The sequence below is a fragment of the Phalacrocorax aristotelis genome, chromosome 2, assembly GCF_949628215.1.
Source record: "Phalacrocorax aristotelis chromosome 2, bGulAri2.1, whole genome shotgun sequence".
NCBI lineage: Eukaryota > Metazoa > Chordata > Aves > Suliformes > Phalacrocoracidae > Phalacrocorax > Phalacrocorax aristotelis.
The window spans coordinates 41,632,372-41,649,788 of NC_134277.1; the positions used below are offsets into that span (position 1 = coordinate 41,632,372).

General features: G+C 36.5%; 1 protein-coding gene across 4 annotated transcripts in view; it reads right to left on the bottom strand.

Annotated features, from left to right (window-relative positions):
- ZNF385D (zinc finger protein 385D) overlaps positions 1-17,417 on the bottom strand; it is a 437,048-nt gene that overhangs the window by 89,973 nt on the left and 329,658 nt on the right. For all 4 annotated transcript variants that reach the window (XM_075083227.1, XM_075083226.1, XM_075083229.1 and 1 more), the window contains one exon: positions 9,015-9,125. In XM_075083227.1, coding sequence (XP_074939328.1) covers positions 9,015-9,125 — 111 coding nt within the window. The remainder of the gene's footprint in view (positions 1-9,014; positions 9,126-17,417) is intronic.

The following is a 17,417-nucleotide window of genomic DNA, read 5'->3' on the forward strand; positions in this document are numbered from 1 at the left end:
AATTGGAAGTCAGACTTCTTTTCCCCCTCTTTGTACTGTCTATACCTTTTATACCGTCTATATTTTTCCCTGTCTATTCCCAATTCCCTTGTGTATAAAATGGTATTTTTTCAATGAACAGCTCAAAAATACTAAGCATTGTCTTCATTCCCATGATTCCAGCCAAAGAAACTCCAGTTAGCCACCACTTGCCCAACTTTAGCATTTGAATTTCATTCATATGTTCCCCCACCCTCCACCAGGCACTAAATCTTTCTGACACTATTGTAACCCAAAGAATGTAGCTACAGGACCGAATACATTAAAACCACTGGAAATACTTATGTAATTTGCCTGGAAGTCATCTTAGTGAGTGACAGGTAATCCACATTAAGCACTCCCCTGACACTGAAAGCAGATTTTGGAAAATCTAGGGCCTAACAGACCATTTAGGTCTGCTTCCTGCCCTGCAATGTCATTTTTTCTGGTACAGTCTTTTATTCTAATTTAATAATTTCTGAAGGAAGGAAAATTTCTGACAGTAACAAGCATGGATGTGTTCAAACACAGAGGGGAGGTTGCTTTTATTTCAGTCTTTCTTATTAACCTTTGACTTTCTCTCCTTCTTCTGCTCTTTGTAGTTCTGAGATCATCTGAGCCCAAGCAGAAGTTAAAAGTTGGCCCTAAAAGGGCAAATTGTGCAACCATTACCTTTGGTGCCAGAAGCAGAAACCTTTTAAACCAATTTGTCTGCATATTCCCCAGTCAGAATGCTGGTCATTAATCTTCCGCAAATTATAAACAGGACTACCAGAGAAAGCCACAGAAAACCAGAGAAATTCACAGATCATTTCTAGCAAACTCAAGTAATTTTCAAGAGATGTCAAACCTTATTCACAATTGACTTGCTTTGAAAATGAAAAACCTGGTAGGATGAGCAGAGGTAGGAAGCAAGAGTTGACAAAGGTGGGAAAAAAAGTCTGTTTTACATAATCTGAGTCCTAACACAGCAACAGTTGCTGAATGTTTTGATCTCTCCAGGATCATGTTCCTATACTGACTCTGGTGTTCAGCTGACATAGATGTTCGATGTTTCTCTATAACCTCTATTGTGCAGGGACCACATAGCTGGAAGCATTAGACTTTGCTTTCTCCTGGATTTACAGAGTAGATTCATTTAGGCTGGAAAAGATCTTGAGGATCATTGAGTCCAACTGTTAACCTAACACCAAGTCCACCACTAAACCATGTCCAGACTTAACACGTCTACATATCTTGTAAATACCTCCAGGGATGGTGATTCAACCACTTCCCTGGGAAGCCTGTTCCAATGCTTGACTTAGACACTTTCTATTCAACTAACACTGCTGAATGTGGCTGGAGAGTGGATTTTGAGAGGAAAATGTAAGTCTTATAGTATGAATACAGTGGACAGCAAGGCACTCCATCTCTCCCCATCAGCAACTGACTAAGTAACCAGCTGACATTAAGAGCATGCTTTCTTAAAGATCAATAAGTTAAAACTTTCCTTCTTTCCTACTGCTTTCTTGTCCTCAGGCAATGCTTTTATGAGCCTGATATCTTTGGGCTGGTCCATGTTCTGCAACAGTACGGATTTTCTAGACAGAATACAGTACTTTCACCACAAGAGCTAGGTACAAGGATTAGTGAAGAGTTCGTGTAGAGTGCTCCATAGCTTGCAGATGACTGAGAGAACACTTAGAGCAGTTACTGAGAATGACCCAAAACGTTTGGTTTGTAGGCAATGCTTAAGAGGCAAGGAAATATTTACATTCTTAGGCTGTCAGCCACAGGACTCAGTTCAACACACCCAAAAGTACTCAGAACCTAAACAACAAGGTTCTGTCAGATATGAATCACCTCTGCCTCTAGGTTGTGTATGTGCACAGAAGTACTGTAGAGAGGTGTAAATTATGGGGAAAAAAAATCTTTATACAAGGAAAAGAAATTATTTATACTTTCTATTAAGCATTTGAGAGATGCTTTAAGAAACTAGGCATTATGTGAAAATTCGTGACTTTTTGAACAGACTGTTCTGGATTTCACAATTTATAAATTAAGTTACTTGTTTCCTATTTGAAAAAAGGTTATTCATAACTAACTCAGAATGAAACAGCATCTCACAGAAGACAGGACTAAAATAAAAAAAATAAGACTATTTTCTTCCAAAATACAAAAGACAGTAAAAAAAAAATGTTTTAGTTCTCTAGCATGGGGAAGACCAGACCTGCACAGGACCTGACTGCAATTCATATTGCAGTCTTTAAAACTGGGGTCTAGGAAAAAGGAGGTAATGCTTCTAAAACATGCAGGCTAGGCCTATAAAAACAGACTGCACTGAATATCCAGCTGGGGAAAAAAAATACTAGGTTGGTTTTAAATTTGTCATGTATGCAAAGTAGGTGCAAAATTTTCTGTTATTTGATTAGACTTTTGGAATGCAAAAAAAATCACATATCTTGAATGATTTTTTAAGCAATTCTTTAGGGTTTCCATAATGTGTTGATGCAAATGCCAGAACTTCCATGGAAATCTCTGCACTAATCACTTTCTGTGATTACTTGCTACTTTTTCCAGTGAATACTATAAACCAGTATCTCTGGAAAAGTGTCAACCTATGAATACATTTCCATTCTGAATCACATTCTGATCTCAGATGAATGGCATGTGCGATTCCACAACTGAAATCAGCATTTGTTTCTCCTTACACTGAACTCCATAGTAAAGATGTTGCATTATTAGAAATAATTAGCATATATATATGGAGTTATATACCTATACAAATTATATATATATAAATATTTTTAATATATAAATAAATTAATTCTGGATGAAGTTTTATTGTTTGTGAGGTAGAAGTCCTTCAATTAATACTACACCCTCATAGAGTAACACTGACTTTAAGGGGATGCTAAGCATCTGTAAGTGTTTGCAGAAGAGAATCCACTTAAAGAACCAGGCTGATGACTTCACAGAATGCAGATGTATTGGTTTGGAAAGACCAGAGGTAAAATTGCCCTGAGATAATAGATAAATGTGCTTGATGGCTGGCAATACCTGCAACAATTGACTTCGATTAAGAAAGCTGTGCATTACAATTCAAATAGAAATTGTTGGTTTTAGACGAAAGCAAGGTTCTAAATCTAAAGGTTAATTGGAAATCTAAATCTAAATCTGATCTGTAATTGAGGGCACAACAAAACATGCAAAGAATAAGAACATGTGGTTATAGCCACACACAGAACAGCGATCGAAGCATAGTACACATGGCTTCAAATACCATTTAGGCATATCTCTGAAAGCTGAAAAATAATGGATTTGAAATCAGAAGGGTGGAATGCTAAATAACTTCAAGCAGTTAGCTGTATCAGCCTTTCCTGGTTCTTAATGGACCAACTTTTAGAAGTGTCTCTCTCTCCGCAAACAGAGGCCGCAGGCCAGGTGTTACCATCACTTGGTATGGATGAGAAATGAAATCTCTATTACCTCGTCCAAACCACAGAAACAGGTTTATAAGTTAGTCAAGCAGGAGGTCATATAATATCTCTCTCAGCTCTGGGACTACACTCAACATTTCCTGTCCATCCTCAGAAACAGGTGTCTAATTTGTTAAGACCCTCTGCCAACCGGGACCCTACAACTGTCCCTACATGATTCCTTCCAGAACTTAATTACCATTACAGCTAGAATTGTTTCACCAAATATTTCAACAAAAAAAATATTGAATCAAATTAAGCTGAATAATTAATCAAATCCATTCTTCTATCAAAACCAAGGAACACAAAGATCAGTTGGTCACTGTTCTCCTATTAACCGCCTTTCATATACTGAAAACCTACTGTATTTTCCTTGTCTTTTCCACTCTACATCTCTCCAGTTCTTTCTACTTTCCCTAGTCGAGTGAAGTTTTTTCACACCTTGTCATACTAGTGGATGTCTTCCAAATTCCGGAGCTAATTATGCTTTTGCTAAACTGTGATGGCCACTGCTGTAAATAATTCATCATCTGAGGCATTGCCCATTTCAAATTCTGTGGAATACTTACCTGTGTATTGATAAATGTAACACTCACGGGGGAAAAAATATCATAGGATTAGTTGGGTGTTTTTATTTTTCTTTTTTTCCCCTATTAGCAATTGTTAATATATATTTGGATTGTGATTCACTACAATTCCCTTTTGCCCATTAAGCCAGCCATTTCTCATTTTACTACTTGTGCATTTAATTTTTCCCACAATAGTTTGTGCTTTTATTTACTGCACTTGTTGGAATTCCAGACTATTTTCTCCAGCTGGCGAAGATATTTTTGGACTGCAATACCGAACTTGCCACCTTCCATCAAGTGCCTGCCATCCTCCATCTAGGTGTCATCCACAAACCTGGTGTATGTACTCTCTATTCTGTCAGGCACATTGCTAATGAAAATTTAGAGTAGCAGCAAGCACGGAACTGACTCCTGCAGATCCTGACTTGTAGTGATCTTTTGTTTAGGCAGGAAAACATCAGCAACTATTCTCAGTACAGTTTTTCAATCTGTTGTGCAATCATCTTTTAACAATTTCACCTGGACTGTATTCCCCTACTTACTTTACAAGACTGTCACACAGGACTATATCAACCCTTATTAAAGCCAAAATATATCACATCTATTTATTCCCTATTATTCATTAGACCAATTATCCTGTCAAAGGAGAAAATTAGATTGGTTTGACATGATTCATTCTTGACAAATTCATGTTGGCTGTTTATTATCACCTTATTATCCCCTAGGTGCTTACAAATTGATACTTTAATAATTTGTTCTAGTTACCAAGCATAACCTAAATAGGATATAAGTCCTCTGGTCCTGCTTCTTTCCCCATGAGAGTTAGAACCATAGTAAAATCCTGTAGAGCTATATTGCATCCTTATCCTAAAAAAAACAAAATCCTTCATTATTCTTTTACCAGAACAGCACTTTTTGAATCCTGACAACTTCAAACAGTTGAACTATGCATCAATTCAGCGGTACCTTTGCTTTATAGAGATGGAGAAAAACAAGGTAAAAACCCAACAAATAAGGACTCCAAGAATGATCATTCTGCTCATGATTTTCAGGAGAATATTACTACTGTTGCTATTTAAATCAAACAATAATTTCTGGCTAACATATTTGGAAATATTTTTACAATGTATCATAATGGAATTCAAGTCCTGTGAGTACATAAAAACGCTGCCCAAACTTTCTCTAAAGGCAAGCTGGATTATTACTCTGCTATCTGCATTAAATGATTAAATGAGAGGGAAGAGAAAGAAAGAATCCCCTTGCAAGAATTGACATTGTTAACAGACACTGTCACTACCTTGGTCAAATGCTAAAATTATAAATGTATGCAAAAGAAGATCAAGTAGTCAAGACAGGTGATTAAAAATGATGAAAAATCAGTAAGTTCATTTTTGTCAAGCCATGGTGTTGTTTGGGTTTTGTGTTTTTAGGGGGGGTTGTTTTTGTTTCATTTGGTGTTTTTTCTTAAGTGATCCCTCATGTTGGCAAAGAATTTATTCCTACAACCACCTGTAGGCACACGAGTTGTCCTACTAAAGTCAGCTGGACCTCATTTTACAGAGTGCTTTTAGCAGATGTTTAATGTTTACTACAAAGCATGCATTTAGCAGTTCTTCTGAACTTGTGCAATAGCTCTCAGCAGCTGCCAAAATTTAAATGTCAATTCACACACTTGCAGCTAAGCACATACTTAAATGCTTTGCCGTATTTTGGATGCACAATGTGAGTGTAAATGTTATATAGAGATTTCTCTCAATGAAAAAGAAAAAAAAGTCACTGCTTGAAATGGACTCCACAGAACCTACCTCTGCTGTTCTAATGTTTTTTTCTCAGCATAGAAAGGCTTTGGTTACTTGCTCATTCCTCTCTTCCCTTATATGAGAAGATTTATTTCAAAAAGACATACTGAACACACAGCTGCCATGAAGATTTATAGATAACTCCTTTAGAAAGAAGCTAAACGATTTTAGACTATTGTACTGCCTTTTCTTATTTTTCTTTGAAAAGTAATTTTGATACCATGTAACCAGAAAAAAAGCTCTTCTGCTCTGAAAGAAATCTGTATCAAAGGGGAGAAAATTTTGTATTCTTTGCAAAAATGAAAAATCTCGCAGACCAGTTTTATTGTAAACATTTTCATAATACTGTCATGCAGCAGGTAAATGGAATTTCTATTCATTACTCTCTGATAAATCCTATCTCCAGCATCTAAAAATAAAGACACATTGGCAGAACAGCCACAAAGCCCTAGGTTTCTGAACAGAAAAGCTATTTATTGTTGTTATGGCTTTAAATCATGTTCAATGAAATATGATGAAAATGAAAGGTAGGAATACTCAGTAAATGAAAACTTTTTCGTAATAATAAGAAAAAAAATTACATTTTTTAATACAGTAGAGTCATTAATACAGTAGAGTCATAAAAAATGATAGCTAACAGCTCTTTTTCTTCAAACCAATCTTTCCTTTAACTCTCAGCATTAAATCTTTAGTTTAACACCCTTCTGCTTCAAACTCTGGTGGATATTCAGAGTTACCCAAGCAACTGAGGAACTCAGCTCTGCCTATTCACCTCACATTGCAGAAAAGTATTTCTAAACAGCAGTGGAACTCTGACTACTTATTATTTCTTGAAATGCCTCAGCAGAGCACTCTGTGATTTTCAGCAGTAATAACTATATGCACTGGAATGAAAAGAGACCATCAAAAAGATAGCCACAAATCTCTTCTGTGTGGTAGGAAAAAGGGAGAGAGATATTGTCACAGGTTAATCGCTGGGCAGCATTTGGATCGTAATCTCTACGTCAATCAGCAACACTGGGGTTGCTTTAAAAGTTAGGTGAATATTAGAAGTAGAACACGAAAGACACTCAGCAAGAAGGCCTCCCCATTCCATAAAGTTAACGATATTGATCAACTTTGAGAGAGGGGAGAATTAGAACACTCTTCCACTGAACATTGTTGGTAAATTGGAGTTCAAGCCTCTGTCACTTCAAGGTGTGAAGGGACAACTAAATATCTGCTTAACAGCTTTTCTTCCAAGAGTTTGCTGTGAACCCTATAAATGAATAGATTTCTTCTGAAACCAGTTTTTTGGACATTGTGTATGAGTCTGAAAATGGTCACTCTTCTGCCTCTCTTCTTTTGAATCCTTTCCAAGAGCAGCAGAAAAGGAACAGTATGGAAGCATACTTGTACTCTGAATAAGAAGTATGAGTGTCCACTGATATCTTGTTTGCTTCTGTATAAAAGAATTTTTATTTCAAACATTTTATTCTGGAAAATGCCTAACTCCTGTCAGCTGGAAAATTTTCCACTCCATGTATCAATCCCAGTTGTGTATCTACTAATGGCTAAGTCATTTTAATGATGTGTTCATCCTCTTTTTTGTCTGGATCTTTTTGCAGGTGAACAAATACCCTCTTTGAAAGGAGGCATTTCACTCTGGTATGCAACACAGTGTGTTTGATGTCTCTTGCAGCTATATACTATGTATGATTCTGCGTGGCATGTATGATTCAGCGTGACATGTGTTTTCTTAACACAAAATTATGAGTGATAAGCTTGGCTGCTCAGTCAGTGGGATCCACTGTGGCCCAGAAGTCTCCATCATCCCCACCCTCTAAATGGTTCAGTATCCACGGTCCTAATTCTAGCATCTGGCTTCTAAATGGAAGAGCCTAATCTGACTCTTCTATTTTTATCTGTGAGGTACATGACAGCTCATCAGTGAAAGTGAATACATGATGCTGACTGGTCTGGAAACTGACTGAGATCTTGTTAAAATTATTTCTAAGGAATAAAAAGCTGAGGAGAATGAAGGGAGCTGCATTATTTTCATCCCTAGGTGGCCAATCTTTAAAAGAAGGCTTCAAGGTTCAGTTTAAGTTTTTGACAAGTTCATGGTTTTGATAAATAATTGATAAGCTAAAAATAGGTACAAACTGTACATAAATAGCTGCCTACAAAGGAGCAGCAGCACGCAAGAATTATTCCACTTCTTCATATGACTAGCATGAGGAAGAAACCTCATGGACATTTTTGGGTTAGACCTCACTCTAAATTCTAACATTTTTATTCTGACAGAAGTAACTTCCATATTTAAATTAGTAAAGCATGTAGTAAATGAAAGACATTTTGTAGGGGAAGATAACTTTCCACCAGCAATGCCCATGTCAAGAAACTTCCTGGAGAGGCTGGAATAGCAGAAGAAAATATACCGTACTATGTCAGGTTTTGTCTGCACACAAAATGATCCTGAAGAAGGAAATAAAGGAGTTAAATTCTAAGAGGCTTTTCTGTGACAGAACAGGTATTCCTTGGCAAGGAGCACCACAGCACAGCTTGGGGTAATTACGGGGGATGGGTTTCCTCTGTATATTTGATACCGCCTCCAGGTCAGCTTGCTCTACTTCATTGTTGGAGGAGCGAGAGGAGGTAAAGTAGGAGCCAATTGACAAAAATATCACCTGCTTTTTTTTTTTTTTTTTTTTAAAAGCTTGTACTAGCAGGACAGGAACATTAAAATACAATTCTGGCTAGACAGAGATATTGTTGTAAGGGTAGAAAAAGGAAGGTACATCCACAAGGACTATAAGTATACCTGAATAACTTCTAACCTTTACAGGCTGAAAAGGAAGGCAAACATAACCAGGTCTGGTAGAAGAATTAGGACCCAGCAAATATTTCAGCCTTATTAGCAGTAATGGATCAATCCATTTTCCTATTTACACTCTGTGCAGCACAACTGAAGTTGATGAGCTTGCAGGGATATATCCGCAGGGAAAATCTGGCCGGGTGTATAAACACTACCAAATAATTGTGTTTATTTGAAGCATCCTACAGCCTTTTCATCTGCTGAGCCGCAAACTGAAATCACAACGTTTCATTTACATTCAATTTATGCAAATTATGGCACATCCTAGAAGATAAGTACATATTTCTAATCTGATACAAAATGATCGACTTACATCAGAATTAAATCTCAGCTGGCAAATGTTGCATGATATGATTTGCTTTCTTCGATGAGGAAGAGGAACCCCAAATGTATGATTTATTACAGCTTTTTGAATTGGGTCCATCTGTAAAGAGAGAAGAAAAAGAAAAATAAAAGCTTTTGCTGTTCCACTGCATGCTACGTTATCTGTAGGCTCAAAACAGATTCTGCATCATGCCATAACACACCCCACGCTATAGAAAACTATTCTTTTTCTTTGAAAATTAGTGTTTCTTCTTCATGCAGTTTTACAAAGAGGTAATACAGAAAGGAACAAAGAAAAGTGTCGTTAGCTATCTTGAAACACATATCCTCAGGTCATTTCTATATGCACCAATCTCCCTTTACTGCAGAAAGCTAAAAGCTGTAAATGCCTAACAAGTTTACCTATCAAAACACTAATTTATGTTTTTTATATCATAGAAAAGCTAGCTCACTAAATGAAACAAGAATAGTTAAAATAAAATTACTAAGAAAAGGATCAACAGAAATGTGAAGAAATATGATATACAGATAACTCCAGAATAACACACAATAGCTCAGTATTATGAAAAGAAAATTAATTTCCCAGGAACCAATAAATCAATCTTTTCCATAAAACAGCTTCTACACAACCTATGAAAAATCCAAATCCTCCAAAGATTATTTTCACGGCCATTTAGAAGAAACTATTTTGAATAAAACCTACTTTAAGGATGAATTTCAACTTTAATGAAAAGCACTATTCTGAACTAACCTCTACCAGAATGCTGATCTGGCGGTGTCTGCAAGTCAGAGTCCCACAAAAAAATGCACCATTTTGGCAGAGGATTTCACAAAAGCTACTCAAGAGACTTTTTTATATGGAGGATTGAAATCAACCTCCCCAAATTCATTGGTCAAAATTATTTATATTTCTTTTTCACAAGAAACATTTGGCCGCTGTTTTTAAAATCTAGTAATAGCTTTACAGCAACTTGGTAAAGCCACTGATTAATTTTGTATTTAAATTGTCTTATTAAAAATTGACAGATTTTGATGACGCAAATACAACTAATTGTCTAACTCTGATAATAGCCAGTATTCGCACAGTATAACTTGTATGTGTCTTGAGAAAAAAAACCTTGCTCATGTCCCCATCGTTCACTTTTTTCTAGCCTGTTAGCAATGGGTTATTTGACAAAGAAAGAATCAGAGCTTTTCCTTAGAGTAATCAATTATTAATGGAACCTGTAATGGTAGACAGTCATGGCCTCTATTGCAGTGAATCCAGAACAGATCGCTACAGAAATTTTGCATCACTTGACAGCTGTTCAGTGCCAGATATGAAATAGGTCATTAAACTAATTGCTGTTGAAAATAAATTCAGATTGGTAAAAAATAGGAACAAGGAAAATGGCAGAGCTTTATAGAAAAGTTTGGAAGAGATTTCAGTTCATACATCCTCTTCAATTTGATGTGAAAGTGAAATACCTCATATATTTGTGCAACCACCAGGACAAAAGAACACCAATCCCTCCTAGAAAGTAGGGATGCCACCCTAACCTAACCCCAAGATAACACTGATGACTAAGGTCAGAGTATATCAAGCTCTGAAACACTACAGTATGCTGTGTAAGATTTTCTGCAGTGATCAACCATGTGCTGGGGCACTCATTTTACTCGGTAACATGACCCTGAAAAAGCTCAAGGTCCAAAAATACTATTGCATAGACCAGAAAGAACATTACCACATAGGAAAGTAAATAAACAGTAACAGCTCTTCGGTTTTTCAACTGCTCTACTACCCAAGAGGTGACTTCTTATGCCAGCAGAACCAATAGATCTGTATCCTGCAATTTTAAACTCTAAAGCATAACCTGGTCTTAACTGATGTAATTCCATTGCTGCTGAAGTTTGGAGAAATATAGCCTAAATTTCTAAAGACATTTTGGCACTGTTCCATTCACCAGTGTGGGTCTAAAATACTTAGGAAAACATCAAATTCAGATATATGAATAAGTCAGTGCACAGTAACAAGAAATTGTGCATTCTTTGATCCAGTGTAACTGTTTGCCTTCACGTTAACTACAGTTGCGAGATACTATTAGTTTAACCTTCAGTGTTAACATGTTAAAGTCTTTCACATTATCTCACAAGTGCCATAAGTTAATGTCGGGGTTTAACCCGGCAGGCAGCTAAACACCATATAGCCGTTTACTCATTCCCCTCCAGGTGGGATGGGGGAGAGAATCAGAAGTGTAAAAGTGAGAAAACTTGTGGGCTGAGATAAAGGAAGTTTAGTAAGTAAAGCAAAAGCCATGCATGCTAGCAAAGCAAAACAAGAAATTCATTCACTACTTCCCACCAGCAGGCAGGTTTTCATCCATCTCCAGGAAAACAGGGCTTTATCAAACATAACTCCGAACATTGCCCCCTTCCTTCTTCTTCCCCCAGCTTTATATGCTGAGCACGACACCGTATGGTATGGAATATCTCTTTGGTCAGTCGGGGTCAGCTGTCCCAGCTGTGTCCCCTCCCAGCTTCTTGTGCACCCCAGCCTCCTTGCTTTTGGGGTGGTGTGAGAGACAGAAAAGGCCTTCACTCTGTGCAAGCACTGCTCAGCAATAACTAAAACATCCCTGTATTATCAACACTGTTTCCAGCACAAATCTAAAACACAGCCCCGTACTAGCTACTATGAAGAAAATGAACTCTAGCCCAGCCAAAAACCAGCACAGTTACAAAAGACCACAAAGAAACTCTCTAAGGGTTCTATGAAAGATACCACCATGGTTCATAAGATGGAACAACTAATTTTTTTAGTTGGATTTACCCATCTTCACAGTAAGAATTCTAGCACCAAATGGGGTTAGATTTCTGGGGGAACTGATGCTCGCTTATGGAGAATGAGCCAAATAATTTTTCAGAATTGAGAAAAATCATGGATGTGTGGAATAGTTGGTCTATTTTGTATTTAATTTTATTTTGGTCTCATGGAAAAATGTGGAATTTCTTTCCTAATCACTCCACAGATTTCCTCTTTTTATCTGCTGATACAGAAATCCATCTGCATGCTTCCCTTTCTCCCTGTAAAGATGCAGACTTCTAGATATACAGCTACATGGCCTTATTGTGAGCTGGATGATTTGTGTTTGTGGCTCTAAATGAAGAAGTGTTCTGGATAGCCTCCAAGTCAATTAAGAAAAGCTGCTTCAAAGTAAGAATCCCTTCTCTGCCAATTGCTCTTTGATACCGCAAAGCAGAATTAAACTTCTAAACTTAGCCCCAGATTCTAATAAAGTTGGGGCAGAATGCTGGAGTGGTATTTGACATTATTATTTTTTCCTGGAGATTTCATTTGGGAAATACCACCAATCCATAAATTTCAAATAAACATCCAAAAGCACCAGATAAGCCTCCAGAATTTTTATGCAGGAAATTTGAGAAAGGTAACGGGATACCGAGGTGCAGCATGATAAGCACTCAGATCTCACAGACACTAGAAGACAAAGAGGACCCCTGCTGAGAGTCAGAGGAACAAAGAGATGCAACTGATTGCCAGAAAATAGAGAGCAAGGATTGCAGGGAAGTAAGTATAAAGAGGGAAATAATATCATTTAGCTGAGATAATCAGCAACTGGTGAGATACTTAACAGAATCTCCAAACACTTCTAGGCTTACTGAACATTACTAATTACACATATAAATTGTATTTCAACTTATGTTAATGGTATTTGCTTTCAAAATAAAAGTTATCATGATAAACTTTGATAAAATCTGCTTTTTACTTGTTACTAGTGCTATATCACAATCGCTGGGTTTTTATTTTATTTCTTAGATGCAACTGATTCTATTTACTCCCGTTTACGATGAAGGACGGGTTTGGAATCCACATGAAAGATCATGATGATTCTGCTGTCAAAGCTGTGCAACAGAGCAAGATTTGCAAGAGGTTTACTTCCTCTCACCAACTTATTTGCACTACAAGTTAAAACACAAAAAGGGCAAGTTGCCCTGTGTTTGACTTGTTCACTACCTTTTGCTTTTCTACTATCCAGCACTAGGTATCCCTTACTATGTAGCACAGGCTGTGCCACACTTTTCCTTGCGGTCAGTCCAGGGATAGCACATTGCTCAAGGTTCACTGCAAACCACAAGATAACTGTTAGTTTGGGCTATGAAGATAAATATGAAATGTTTCATATTTCATTCAGTTAATTTTTGTTTTCAATACAAAATATAATATAATAATATTGTCTATTTTTTAATTATTCAAGTTGAAATTTATGGCAACATGATATTATTTACTTTCTTTGATCAAATACTGTACTCCCCAAGATCTTCAGGGGGTTACCATACTTAAGCAAAATCCAGGCTTTTTGTGTGCACGGCAGAACCTGGCCCCTTACTCCATTTTCCTAGCTTTGACCTTACTGCTCTCATTTGGTTTTGCCTGTTTGTTTGAAATTCAACCTTGTCAGAGCAATGGCATTAGCCACACTCTTCGTTGTTCTTGTGCTTACCATAGAGCACAAAAGAGCTGTTTGTTTTGTGGACTGCAGATGAAAGGAGTGGCTGTTGCATTAACTTGTTCTGGATTAAATATCTACCACAAAATCACCACGAACTTGACCCAGGAGATCCCATGCTATCCCACCTGCCTGGGCAACTTTTCCAGAACCACTATAGCCTCTATCCTTGAAGGTCATCTGTAGCCAAGCCTCCATCTCATCGAATGTCATTAAATATCTGCAGAAGGCAGAACTCAGGCAGGTAAATTTTACCTACAGAGAAATTTGATCCTTTGGAAATGTAGATTTCACATAATTTCCACAAATAATTACTAAGTATTTTTTTAAGAATTTATTTTTTATGCTGAAAATGAAATTCAAACACATACTTTTTCCTGAATTTCAACAAATATTTAATATATATAACTTTTATTAGTCCTTTTCATGTGACTTCTTATCCCAGAGGCATAAGAGTATGCCTAAGTTAAAAACAACAACAAACTGAGAGCAAAGGAAAGCCTGCAAGTTTGATCCACAAAGGCTCAAATTATAAAAAGACATAAACCAAAGGGAGTTAGTTTTATTTTTTTAATTGTGTATTAAAACCAAGGGGCATGACACGAGCATTTCAAATGCTTGAGGTTGGCAGTAAACTAATGGAATTGCACTGATGTCTATAAATAAAATTAAAAGATGAAGATAATGTGGATGCCCAGAGCCTGTTCAGAACATACGCTAGGCCTAAAACAATAAAATAAGAAAGTCTTTTTTCTCAAAGCCAAAGAAATTAGCTGCAAAAGACTGACTCAAATCACTATGGTCCTACACTAAGTGAGCAGAAAAACATGTCAGGTCATTGAAGCTCTCAGGAAAAAATTGCTGTAGACCATTTCAGTGGTAATTTACAAAAAATTACCCACCAGAACACTGACCTCCATGACTCGAATAAGTAAGTGAATTCAGTGACACAGTTACCAATACCGCTCAGAACTTCTTAAAATCCAGATGCTAACACAACGCAATGTTACAATGAAAATAAAATTAACGGAATGATATTCTGAGTACAATTTCTTACCATAGGTCTGCATTTCTACAAACATATTTAATTGTAAGTACAAAAATTAATTCACACAAGCATACTGTAATATTATTATACTTGCAGGCAAGGTATTAATATTTCCACATGAGTTGAGACTTATGTGAACATCTTAATTGTAAAATTGATAAGAAATAAAGATAACTCAGTGGGGGCTCTCTTAATTCATTGTGTTCCAACAAATGATAAAACTAATAAGAGCATTGGAAACAGTACAAATCCTGTATCAACGACATACACAACGCCTTACCAAGCAAAAAAGAAGAAAATATCATATCTTCCACAGTTTAGACTTACGGTGAACCTACTCCATTTTTAAAACAGCATAATGGATGCAGTTTTAACACCAAACAGTTCAAACATAAAACTGCCTACTGCATTATAATTGTGAGATACTAGCAGAAACAGAAGAGCACCTACTAAAGCTATGGGAAAGCTCAATCCTGTAAAGACACTGTTATTTATAACTAGGGAATTTTTGAACCAGAAATTTTCTCAGGGCATACTTTGACTATTTCCAGTTGAGAATTGATCAGTTCCTCTCTGATCTCATGAGCATCAAGAATCCACAATCATTTCACCTGCAACAATGCTGCTCAATTGTACAGATGTAGCTATATTACATTATATTCTATTATATTACATTATACTATATCTTATGCCGAAAATCTGATTTTTTTGGAGAACTGGTGGACATTCAGCCTTATATTGCCCATGTAGAGTGCCCATATTATGGACACTGTTCAGCTGTGTGGTAGCTCCTTCTTCTCCAGGAGATACCTAGCATCTACTGCAGCTCCACATTCAAGCCAGACAAAGCATGTGCTACAGGTCTAAAAATTCCGGGGCGTATGGGAACTACTGGGTGTCACACACTGCAGTTCATTTCCGTGTGTGCACATCCATCTCAAACCTCCTGAAAGTGTTTATTAACTGTGTGCATGTTAAAAAAAAAAAAAAAATCTTTGCAGCACATGTAGTAGGTCTGATGTTTTCCAGAAGCGTCAGACCTATAACTTACAATCTACCTGGCGTATTCTTAATATACTGGTATCCAGGTCAGAAACAGAACAGTTCAAAAACAACTCAGTGATTTGATCCTAAGTATATTTGACATTCCGTATTTCCATAAGAAATACGTCCCATTGTCTGGGACAGCAATCCAGGGCTTTTTTTCCAGCACCACATTAATCTGTGAATAAGAATCTTATAAACTAACCAAAAAACCACAATTCAAAAGTAATGATGGGAAGAGCTTAGCAATCATAATTAAACAAAAAGAAAAAGGATGTTTAACAATATTTTGGTTTCATGTGGAAGAACAATATGATGTCAAACGGTTAAAATACATGTTCTAGATGTGCTACCATGCATGGTTTATTCTTTTACAGCTAATTTATTCAGTATTGCCCTAGTAATTATGGTGAATAATTATGCAGTGAATTGAATGCAGCATTACACATCTTTTCTTAGAGTCTACCATTTCTGCTCTTATCAATGAAACAGGGTAGAACTATCCTGATATTTTTCATGTACATAAAACAGAAATATTACTCAACCTAGTTAAATATAAAACAATTAATATAAAATACCTACAACAACTACAATAATGTGTGATATTTGCAGAAGAATTACTTTTCTTTTAAAAAAGTCATATCTATCAAAAAGAAAACTGTAATCACTTCCCAAACAACATACCTGGTTTATGTAACTTGAATAGTACTTCAGAATGAATTCCCAAAGTAAACTTCGTATTCTCTTGTTGAAATCTTATAAGAGAGTAAAGATTTCTCTCTGGGTTTTTTGTTTGGGTTTTGTTGTTGTTTTTTTTTTAATGGAGCTATTTAATTGTAGCAGTTGACTAGTCACCTTTCTGATGTGACTATTATTTCTCTCTTGCTTTCTTTTTTGTTAGTTTTTTCTTGTAGATTTTTCCACTTGGCAATGAGATGCTGAGGCAGCAGCAGTATTTCTGGCAAACTGCTTGAATATACAGAAACCAGTCAGAGCAAAAGGATTTGCATTCACAATGGTATTGCACACAAATACTGTAACCACACAGAGATTATGCAAATCCTTATACTCTGATTGTCTAATAATGGTTGTCAGTCAAAAGACAAGAATTTGCATATGCTAAGGCTAGTGAGAAATAATCACACAGTGATTATGCTAATCAAACACACTAAACAACATGTGAAGGGCTGTCAAACTGGAACAAATCTGTGTATGTATATGTACATATGCTAAATACAGAAACACACAGTGCTAAAAGAACATTAAGGTTGCAGATCAAGCCCTTAAAAACATGCAACGCCTATAAGACTTAATTTAATACCTTTATGAATTTACATTTTGAAATTCCTTCACATATTTTTTCCTGAAAGATTCTGGTTTTCTCTCTTCAGAACATGGACAATGTTCACTTAATGAGCAACTGTTCAATGTTGTGTTTTGTCCAAGGGGTTCAATGAATAGCCCTAGACCTCGTTTACTGTGTAAAGCTGAAACATCGCTCCCAATGGGAATCATCAGCCTATTCATTGGCTGTCCTACAGTCTTCACTGACACAGGATGCGAGTACTTCACAAGTATAATTAACTTATTTTCAAAACTTCTTTGATAGCTAAAAGATGTTGTGTTTTTAGAAATGGAGAACAAAAGTACACACTGCTTCCAGTTACCCAATTTAATATACCTAATAGCACTTACTATTATATTGCCTTTCAAATGTTCACCACACAGCTCCTGACTTCAATGTCATCTGTGAAGGTGCTACACCAACTAAACGCAGCCTTACGACTGCAAGTTG